Source organism: Xenopus tropicalis, chromosome 2, assembly GCF_000004195.4.
Source record: "Xenopus tropicalis strain Nigerian chromosome 2, UCB_Xtro_10.0, whole genome shotgun sequence".
Taxonomy (NCBI): domain Eukaryota; kingdom Metazoa; phylum Chordata; class Amphibia; order Anura; family Pipidae; genus Xenopus; species Xenopus tropicalis.
In genome coordinates this window covers 94,577,017-94,588,573 of record NC_030678.2, presented here as the reverse complement: position 1 = coordinate 94,588,573, position 11,557 = coordinate 94,577,017, and the positions used below count along the sequence as shown (strand labels likewise).

The window sequence follows — 11,557 nt, the reverse complement described above, 5'->3', positions numbered from 1 at the left end:
GATTACAAATTCGACATCCCCATCTTGTATATGGTTTATGCCAGAGGATCCAGAGAACTGGAGCCACATCTGATGCACTGAACCCTGGACATAGGAAATAGGAATAGGGACCCATTTCCTATACAGGTATGGGACCCATTATCCAGAATGCTCGGGACCTGGGGTTTTCTGGATAAGGGGTCTTTCCATAATTCAGATCTCCTACCTTAAGTCTGGCAATAAAATTATTTAAACATTAAATAAACCCAATAGGATTGTTTTGGCTCCAATAAGGATTAATTATATCTTAGCTGGGATCAAGTACAGGTACTGTTATATTATTAGAGAGAAAAAGAAAACCATTTTTAAAAATGTAAATTATTTGATTAAAATGGAGTCTATGGGAGATTGCCTTCCCGTAATTCGGAAATTTCTGGATAATGGTTTCCGGATAAGGGGTCCGATACCTGTACAATTTTCCCTTATCGTAAAGAAACCTTTCGCTGGTGAAACCTTTTCTCTACATTATTAGTAAATTTAAGGACCTTTTCATATATTCTAGCTGTTAATTATTATATGACTTGCCTGGCATTAAATGCTGCAACCAAGTTTGATATCTACTAATATTCCTTAGCCATTTTTCATTACTAATTGGCCAAAAATGATACATTTAAAGCTATAATCTGTAGCTTGTTCCTATGGCAGTTTTGTCTTTTTCCAGTTGTTTCTGCCGGTACCAACTACCATAGTGTCCAACCTATCTTATTAGACTAAAGGTATAGAGATCCACATTCACAGATATCTGAAAAGGTTTAAGCACTTTATTTCCACTCCTTCGGAAAGGGGTTTGTTACACAAACAATGTAAATATTTAGTAGAAATGTACATTTCTAACACTAGGACATCACAAATGATATACCATATGCTATTTGCTATTGGTTGCAATTTTGTAACAAAAATGAGTGAAAATCTTGCATTCATATATTGCTCATTATGAAGTTATACATAGACCATTCTGTTTTTTTTTTTTCAATTTTTGGATCACTTTAAGGGTCGATTTTAGGGCAAAAGGATTGCCAGCAGACAGGAGTCTGCTGTAAACAGATATGTCAAATCATCAGAATGGGTGTTATTGCTTGAGCAGCACTTAGCACTAACACCCAACCAAATCTATCTAGTATAAATAAATCTAAAGCAACTGGACCAGCGTCTTCAGTTCAACTGACTGGTATGGGAAGTCCTCAGCATATATACTCTTCCACTAATCCAATCACAATGGCACTTTGTAACTCTTCAGAGAGGCGACACCTGAAACTCACAGTCAGTTGAACTGAAGAAGCTGCTCTTCAATAATTACTTAACAAGTCCAGTTGCTTTAGATTTATTTATACTAGATATACCATGGCCTGGATGAATGAAAATCTTCATAGTCACCCAACCAAATCCTTACTCCCCCGTGCAAATTGAATGTTCTGTGATCAGCAGCTGCTTTATGAGAGAGGCATTCATTTTGATTATATATACAGTTATATATTTAGTTGCAGGTTTTACAGAATTTTGGCAGTTTAAGGTGCTATTCCCTAATAAAAATATTGACTAAGTATTGCCAGCACGACATTATTTACTGCTATGTTATATTTTACAGGTATAGCTACAATTCCAGTAAGTACTTCTTTTCTTTATCCGCTACATTTGAAAAAACGGTCAAAGAATCATGAGCAGCTTCAAGATCATGAAGAATCTGGAACAACTGGGCGGCACTGTCTTTTACCTGAGGATCTGCAAACAACAAACAAATATAGATATGGCAGTGGCTAGGAAATGTATGTCATAAACATAATTCAGTGACCTTTTCAGGAGCCATTATGATTGCGAAGATTACATTATATATAATTATAAGTTAGAAAAAGTTGTAAACATGGAAACCATTCTTTTGGTAAACTCCCCAAATACATTTGTCACCCACCTCCTGCTGGAGCTTCAAATTTTGCCATTCTCATTGGATGTGGTTTCAAATACAACCCGGATTCCAAAAAAGTTGGGACACTAAACAAATAGAATAGAACATAAATCACAGAACAAAAGTTTAAACTGAGAAAATGTACCATTTTAAGGGAAAAATATGTTGATTCAGAATTTCATGGTGTCAACAAATCCCAAAAAAGTTGGGACAAGGCCATTTTCACCACTGTGTGGCATTTCCCCTTCTTCTTACAACACTCAACAGATGTCTGGGGACCGAGGAGACCAGTTTCTCAAGTTTAGGAATAGGAATGCTCTCCCATTCTTGTCTAATACAGGCCTCTAACTGTTCAATCGTCTTGGGCCTTCTTTGTCGCACCTTCCTCTTTATGATGCGCCAAATGTTGTGATTGATGCAGAATGTGGTCTGGCATTATCTTGTTGAAAAATGCAGGGTCTTCCCTGAAAGAGATGACGTCTGGATGGGAGCATATGTTGTTCTAGAACCTGAATATATTTTTCTGCATTGATGCTGCCTTTCCAGACATGCAAGCTGCCCATGCCACACGCACTCATGCAACCCCATACCATCAGAGATGCAGGCTTCTGAACTGAGCGTCGATAACATCTTGGGTTGTCCTTGTCCTCTTTGGTCCGGATGACATGGCGTCCCAGATTTCCAAAAAGAACTTCGAATCGTGACTGGTCTGACCACAGAACAGTCTTCCATTTTGCCACACTCCATTTTAAATGATCCCTGGCCCAGTGAAAATGCCTGAGCTTGTGGATCTTGCTTAGAAATGGCTTCTTCTTTGCACTGTAGAGTTTCAGCTGGCAACGGCGGATGGCACGGTGGATTGTGTTCACTGACAATGGTTTCTGGAAGTATTCCTGAGCCCATTCTGTGATTTCCTTTACAGTAGCATTCCTGTTTGTGGTGCAGTGTCGTTTAAGGGCCCGGAGATCACGGGCATCCAGTATGGATTTACGGCCTTGACCCTTACGCACAGAGATTGTTCCAGATTCTCTGAATCTTCGGATGATGTTATGCACAGTTGATGATGATAGATGCAAAATCTTTGCAATTTTTCGCTGGGTAACACCTTTCTGATATTGCTCCACTATCTTTCTGTGCAACATTGTGGGAATTGGTGATCCTCTACCCATCTTGGCTTCTGAGAGACACTGCCACTCTGAGAAGCTCTTTTTATACCCAATCATGTTGCCAATTGACCTAATTAGTGTTATTTGGTCTTCCAGCTCTTCGTAATGCTCAAATTTACTTTTTCCAGCCTCTTATTGCTACTTGTCCCAACTTTTTTGGGATTTGTTGACACCATGAAATTCTGAATCAACATATTTTTCCCTTAAAATGGTACATTTTGTCAGTTTAAACTTTTGTTCCGTGATTTATGTTCTATTCTGAATAAAATATTAGAAGTTGGCACCTCCACATCATTGCGTTCAGTTTTTATTCACAATTTGTTTAGTGTCCCAACTTTTTTGGAATCCGGTTTGTAATAACAGAAAACCACATTTCTTCATGCATAAAGCGCATTGGGGGGTCGCTGCAGTAGTTACATAAAATTGTCATACGCAATGCTCTTTAGCGCCCATCTGCATCAATACTGCCGATATGTGCCACGTTGTGAGCTGTGTGTACCTGCGATGTATGCGGCGCAAAGCACAGCTCACACTGGCACGAGGCGGCCCTGTACCTAACAACTGCCTTGATGAGGCTTCATATAGAGGGTTTTCTTTGCATGTTGCTCCTATAGGTGCCCATTGCTGTACCAGTTTAATCCCAAATGTACAAATTAGCCCCATTTGCACCTATATACATGGCGGTAAATTTTTAATACCTTATAAACTTTCCTCGACTTCTCTGCACTGATCAGCTTTTATCATAATCACAGGTCCACCTCTGCCCCACCCATTTACCAGTCACATTCACCTTTTCCCCACCCAGTCCAGCCATTAGATCATTGCCATGTTACTAAATGTTATCACTGCCCGCCCCTGACCTGAAAGCCAGTATTATGGGATTAAAAGGTGGCAACCCTAAACATCATATGTCTCTAGTGCAGAATTAATAAACAATTGAGGTGGGCACAATTATGCTGGAATTCTGACAAAATTAATAAACAATTGAGGTGGGCACAATTATGCTGGAATTCTGACAAAGAATAATGCATAATAGTTAAAGAACCCAGTGCACTGCCCTATTTTGCACTAATTTAGTAAATAAGTCCTTTAATGTCTATTATTGCAGGATTTATTTATTTTTTTTGTTATAAGTTTTGCAGATATGCCCAGTAAGAATATATGATACAATGGCTCTATATTCAGCCCTGTGTGTGTGTGCCTGAGAAGTGTATATTGGGCAGAGAGACATCTCTGAAACATCGCTCATGACTGCTTATTGTATGTGGATAGTCACAAATTGTCAGTTCTGACCCTTTTATCTGCTGCAGGCAATGTTTCTTATTGGCTAGTTTTACTTGCAGGGTGATTCTGCGGCCCTGGTGTCTCATGCCACCCCCCTTGCCTGTTGTTCAAAAGCATCAGCATGGGTCAAGGGGGTGATGTATCACTAGTGCAGAGAGTGGAATTCCAGCTCTAAAATATTCCAGGAGCAGCTTTTTGCCACCCCTGCTAACCTGCGTGGTGCTTCTGCATGGCTCTCATCTAGCCTCATGGCAGCAGCGCCTCTGTTTACTTGGATTTTATTTGGCACTGGAAAACACCCAGACAGTCAGATTAACAGTTATCAAGGAAATCTCCATCATCACAGATGCATTTTCCTCAACATTATTTGAATGCATCATTTTTTATTTTAATGTACCTAATTTGTTCCATATGAATGAAAAGTAAACACACACCTGAATGTAAAAGAGGTGTCTCTCTGTCGGTCTGCTCTGTCCATTGCACATATTTCTCCCTATAAACATAATAAAAGGAAATAAAGGAAACCATGAATAACTGGAATGAAATGAGCACATGTAAAAAGAATTGTTAATGCTAACAGAATGAAGCTTAGCAGTCCACAGCCCTTTAGCAGGGAAGATCTGTGCCTCCAAAGATGCCGCAGTAGCTCCCCATCTTCTTTTCTGCTGATTCCCTGCACACGCTCTGTACTGCTGTCAGTTACTGAACTTAGGGACCCACTCACAATATACTGTATGTATGCATATATATACTTTTGTAATTTACTTTGTACAATAATGTGGGGTTTTTTTATTTCAAGATATTTTACACTGCTAATATAATGAAACTGAAGCAAAAGTGCTACCTGCTGGTCAGTTCAGAAGAATAAAGGGAAGTCTTCTGAACTTGTTCTGCTAAGGAAAGATTGTTACTTGCTTTTTATTTATTGGAGTGCCCTTACCTTTGTTTATCCCAGTCATCAGAACTGACCAGCAGGTGTTGCTGTCCTTTCAGATTTATTTTATTCAAAGTCTAAAACTTGTTAATATCTTGAAATCTAAAAAACAATGTCAATTGCAGAAGTTCTAAAAGGAGCACACTGCACAATTCCACTTTGATTTCTTTTAATGAGTTACATTTCCTTTACAAATAATTTACTTACTTCATCAATTCTCTCACTCCAAGTAGGTGTCTGAAAATGAGCTGGGCCTCTAAGTCGGGATCCAAAAGATCATTCCATTCTTGCAAAGTGACTTCATGGCGTGTTTTGTCACAGCCAGCACCTGTTCAATACAATAGAAAGTCTTGGAATTCAGCATTTTGTATTAGGGTTCTGTTGCTAACCATAACATAACCATAACAGCACCAGAACAACTGAAAACTGTCAACTGTTTTGGTGGCAAAGATGGAAATTAAAATCCTAATTTTTAGGTCTAACTATTAAAACACATTTCTGCCAAACAGAATATTAGAATATCAACAAAAATGGGGAAAACCAGTGTTTTTGGTGCAAAGTTTACCATGGCTGTGACTTGCGCAAATTGTTTCGACTTTTTCGTAGCCGTTGCGCCGAGTACGAAAGTTTCGGATTCATTCAAGCTTCAGTATCGTGACTTTCCTTGGGCCAGGTTGGAGCTGCAGAGCTGCAGCTGCCATTGAGTCCTATGGGAGGCTTCCAAAATCATGCAAAGTCTGAAAGTTTTGCCCGCCGTTTACGAGCGCTAAATACGAAAAAGTTGCGACAATATACGAGCAAATCGTAACGGCTACGAAAAAGTCGCGACTTTTTGCGCAAGTCGTAACGGCTACGAAAAAGTTGCGACAATTTACGAAAAAGTCGTAACAGCGACGAAAAAATCGCAAATAATACGAAAAAGTTGCAAAATGTTCGTTTCTAATCCGAATTTTTCCCATTCGGATTCATGGATTAGTAAATGAGCCCCCTAGTATTTTTACTAGTTTTTCTACTATTTTATTCTTTTAAACTGACGCTAACATTTGCCTATAAAGGTTAACCCTACCCCTGAGCCCAGCATTACCTTGGTGTCAGAACAGCATATCCTTCAGTCACTCTGCACTGGGGCACAGTGGAAGCATATGCAATTTATTTTAACCTTTTTCTATGCAGTTTAAACTGGTATTAGTGTGCTGGGGTTACTCATTTACAGGGTGAAGGCTTTCTGACTGTAGGCCAACAAAATATCACCATAAAAGGGTTGGCACAATAGAACCATTGCCGGCTGGTTTGGAAATACTGGATTCCTCAGTGTGGGTGTGAGTCTGGAGCAGAGATCACTACAAAATAAGTTACTCAAGGAAGCAGCTGTAACACAAGCATTTCTTGGTCCATTCTCTAGGTGTAAATACACTGATATAATAAGGATAGAGGATGAAATCTGCACAAAGCCATAGCCATTCAACATTTTTTCTGTTTGTATCCTGGTTTCACAGATGCCTCTATAAAGTGAAATCTGAGTTCTTTACATTTACTGCAATACCTGCTTTATCCTTTTGGTGGCAGCAACTCCATTTCTCTCCTTTAAACACACCAGGATGATAAGAACATAGCATATCGGGGTTATTGACACACACTTTCCTTAATGCTGACAACCATTGATTTAGTTCATTGACACTCTAAAAATAATAAAAACAAAAAAAAATTTTTTTAACAAGGTAAAATTTCAGTGAATTGTAAAAAGCAGTACTGTCTCATTTCACCCATGATATAAACTACTAACCATGATCTGTACTATGCTAACATTTTATGCAGTATTTAATTATTTATTTTATGTGGGCACTAGCTTAAAAGTGAAAATACACGGCACAATCCCTTCATTCTTTCCTATCAATCAGCTCAAGACCGAAAGCGACAGAGAGTACACAAGGGTCCAAACAAGGCATTGCTGCCTTTCTATTGCCATGCACTCTGCACAAATGTTCTGAAAAGTCAGTGAAAGTAAAAATGAGTTTTAATTTCCTAATCTACTGATGCACAATACATTTGCCGACTGAAGTGGAAGATAAAAATGTAAACCCTGCCTGATACCCAGGCTGAGAGATATCCATAGCATATGGATATCAGCATCAGTGTTCTAGCATACAGGCACAGAAAATAATGGAAATCTTTGTTCCATATCATTATCTGTGCGTGCATGGCCACTGACAATGAGCCAGATTCAGTTTAATAAAGAAAAACCTGTCTTGTGGTTTAGCTCATGAATATACAGTAGAAAAATTGTTAAATCCTTGATTTTGCTCTCTAGCAAACCTTTCTTTTCATTTTATAGTTTATCCACTGGGCATAGTTAGTTAGTTCTTTTTGTTTTTCTCTATTTAAATTACTTATTTTGTTTCTCTGTAAGCATTCTATTTTCTTCATTTCTTATCTTTTTGAAGGACAAACTGTCGAATGTGACTATTGTTGTACAACCTATATTTAAATAATTTGTCATTATTCATCCTACATGTTTATTGCAAACCTTCAATAAAATGTTTAAAAAAAAAAGAAAAATTGGAAATGTATGGAAAAGTTTGGAATGTAATTATGAGATATGTTTTTTCATTGCATTAAATCTGGCCTAGTATGTCACTGTACCAATCTGACCACTAGATACAGTTGCAGCTGCAGAGTGATCACATTGCTCTCAGATTAAACAGATAATACAATTTTGTGTGGGTTACTTGCAGTGTTTCTGAAACAAATATCCAATTTATCAGTACCTTACACTGCAAATATAAAGCCTCCAGATTCTCAGTTTCATCTGTGTAGATTATCTGCATTACGTTAGAACTGCCAAAACACTTCTCTTCTACTTTTTCCAAAGCTCGGATTTTTGAGAGCGGAATAACAGAACTTTTCTAAAATAAACCAAAATGCATTCTAGGTAGAAACAGGGACATCAACAAATACACATTCATCTACTGTTATTTACATTTCCAAACATAAAAAACACTGCTGATTTTGAAATCATGACAACAGGGGGCATACGTATCAAATAGATATAGAGTATTCCACAGGGGAACTTCACTGCTCTATTTGCTTGTACAGGTATGGGATCTGTTATCCAGAAACCCATTATCCAGAGAGCTTCTAATTACGGGAAGACCATCTCCCATAGACTATGTTTTAATCAAATAATTCAAAAAATAAAAAATAATTCCCTTTTTCTCTGTAATAATAAAACCGTACCTTCTACTTGATCCCAACTAAGGATCAATTGATCCTTATTAGAGGAAAAACAACCCTACTGGGTTTATTTAATGTTTGAATTATTTTTTTAGTAGACAAAGGGTATGAAAACCCAAATTACAGAAAGATCCCTTATCTAGAAAGACCTAGGTCCCAAGCATTATGGATAATAGGTTGCATACCTGTATATGATTTTTTGCTGATTTTTTTTCCTCTTTCACCCATCAGAAATAAGCCCCTAAAAATGATATACAAGTGGCAAACTTGATTTGCCCCAATATTTTTAAATAATGTTAATGAGAAACTGTGAGTGACATTAACTTTAGCATAGATTAATATAAATAAACAATATCATGTGCTTCTTAACAAAATGTATGCTCTTTTTTTTTTTTTTAAATGTGCTATTGGGGAACAAATATAAGGCCAGATTTATCTTTGATAATTATTGTTACAGTTATCTCCATACCTGTGTTTTTACTCAGCAAAGCCAAATTAATTGATATGTCTGCCCCATATTCATGCACTGAAATAAAATTTATGTATATTGGGTAGTGGCTTTGAAAAAGAGTAGTATTTATTAACATTTAATAGTAATGGCTTTGTTAATTCATTCTACAAGCACAAATTATGCTTAAAAGCTTTATTTTTTTATCCAGAAAGTATAACTTCTGTGGAATATATATCGGTGTCAATTAGTGCCATATGAACATTCAATTCACTCCACATTCACTACAGTGTCCCCTTTACAAACGGTACAGCCTGCTGAAAGTGCCCTCAAATAATAACATTATATAACACTTAAATTGCTATATACATCACAAAAAATTCAAAGTATCTCATTTCAATAATATGTATCTCTTAATTGTTGCCACAATGGGTTTATTAAAAGGCTTATAAGTGATTAAAAGAGTTATACAACCAAAATTACAAATCCCACAATGTACCTTTGAATAGGATGATTTTGCAAAACTCAAGGCATCAGGGGTTAAGGTGATAAAGAATTTTTTAAAAGATGATGCCAGTAGGTATCCCTTGCCTTTTGTTTTGTAGATCATTAGCTGACCTTCTTTGATTGTAGGGCTTTGTAGATTTAGTGCTCTCTCTAGGTCTAATTCTGAAATACAGAAGCTGTTAGATCACACTAGGAACAGACTATAACATTTGTAGCTTGTGTGCCTTATAGGCTTGTTTTGCAAGCATTTTATAAGTACACTGTACATCAATATGTCTGAATTTCAAGTTTCATTTTGCAAATCCTGAATAAACAAATGGATACATATTGCAAGGATATATAAAATACTGGTCACGGCTACTAAATGCCAGAAAATACCCTGCCATAGACAATACTGAGAATTGCCTCTGCTAAAACACATGTAGAGACAATTATCAGTAAATGATGAGCATTGTTTATTTTTGTAGACATGACTTCAGTATCTGTTTTCTCCTCTTGATTAATTTTGAGCAAAAATAACTGCATCAGAAATTGACTACCAATTGGAATACATATACTGAGGAATCTTCTAAATCCCTCTATCTATGATATTGTTTTACATTGATGCTAGAGAAGCTTGGGAAGTTGCACATTAGTGGAGTTTGCATACTGACTTATTGAAGGGCTTGCATGTAGTAACAGAGCTGATAGATGTATGCCTTATAAGTCTTGTGCTACACAGTTATCTTGCCTGCTGGGAACTCTTCCATTTTAGATACTGTTGTTACTGAACATTGGATAATTTATCTGTTTGGCATTGTTACCTCTGGAACAACATTTTTACACAATCAAACTTTGATTCAGCTCATCACTAACATCTCCACACACACAGGGCTCCTAGTTTGGATTCATCATTTTAAACAATACTGTTTCTGAATAGCATATATTATATATATATATATATATATATACACATATATAAGATTACACCGGTGTAATATACAAGATTACAATGGTGAAAAGAAATATAGAAAATTACCTTCTTTCTCCTCAATATCAATTAGTTTAATTATGAACTCTTTCAGCTGCAAGACACCTTGCTGTATTTTTGGTTGCAGTGGTGCCATCCAGCTTTCCTTTGCTCTGCTTGCTGGAGCATCCATGTTTCCTACATTCTGAATAGCCTGAAACACAAACATTGGGAAACGAATACAGGAGAATCATTTTTCTGCAGTGCTGAATATAAGTGTAATAAAAACTGGCATCCGGTTAAGCTAAGACGGTTAAGTACATAATGAGGGCCCTGCCTGTAAGGGTTTACAATTTAAGGGTATGGATGAGTAAGACAAAGATATAAATTACGTAAAGATTTATATTTTTAATAGGTTCTTGTTGAAAACCTCCCTTTGTTAAGTTTGCAATAAGAATATATATAAACTGGAACCTGGTTATTTCCTTTTTCACATGTACAGTCACCTAACATGATTTTTGGACAGAAAGAGGCACAAACCCCAAACCATTTAAAACTTCTGCTATAAGTACAGAAGCCAGGGGCAAAGCACAGGAGTCTGAATTGACCTCCCTTATTTTAAAGAGTATACATTATTTTTTATTATATACAAGTTCCAATAAGTCATGTGACCACAATTGATCACAAGACACAGTGTCTATTCCTTTGATATCCATACTCGGCACCTGGACACTAATGGACTTTTTTGTGTGTGCCCATTTTACCATGGTGTAAATTTTTATATATATATATTTTTTCTTTTTTTTTACAGACGGACCGCTGCTCACAGGTCTTATGGAAAGTAAATGTGCTTTTATTGAAACAAAGCAAGACTATATCTATATTTCCCTGGCTAGATTCCTATTCCAATAGGCCAGATTCAGTTTGATGAGAAAAGCTTATCTCCTAATTCACTTTCAGATTTTCCTATACATCAAGATGCAATTCAGTGAAAAACCATATCTTTATGTTTAGCATATGAATTGTTTTTTCTCATTGAATTGCATCTGGATCTATGGGAAAACCTGGAATTGAATTAGGTAATAAGCTTTTCTTATCA

At 36.8% G+C, this 11,557-nt stretch overlaps 1 protein-coding gene across 1 annotated transcript in view; it reads right to left on the bottom strand.

Annotated features, from left to right (window-relative positions):
* Nucleotides 1-780: 780 nt before the first annotated feature.
* rasa4 (RAS p21 protein activator 4) overlaps nt 781-11,557 on the bottom strand; it is a 77,526-nt gene continuing 66,749 nt past the window's right edge. The window contains exons 16-22 of the mRNA XM_018091597.2: nt 10,528-10,672; nt 9,502-9,671; nt 8,089-8,226; nt 6,867-7,002; nt 5,531-5,651; nt 4,824-4,882; nt 781-1,758 (exon numbers count right to left, since the gene is read on the bottom strand). Coding sequence (XP_017947086.1) covers nt 1,631-1,758; nt 4,824-4,882; nt 5,531-5,651; nt 6,867-7,002; nt 8,089-8,226; nt 9,502-9,671; nt 10,528-10,672 — 897 coding nt within the window. The 3' untranslated portion in view covers nt 781-1,630. The remainder of the gene's footprint in view (nt 1,759-4,823; nt 4,883-5,530; nt 5,652-6,866; nt 7,003-8,088; nt 8,227-9,501; nt 9,672-10,527; nt 10,673-11,557) is intronic.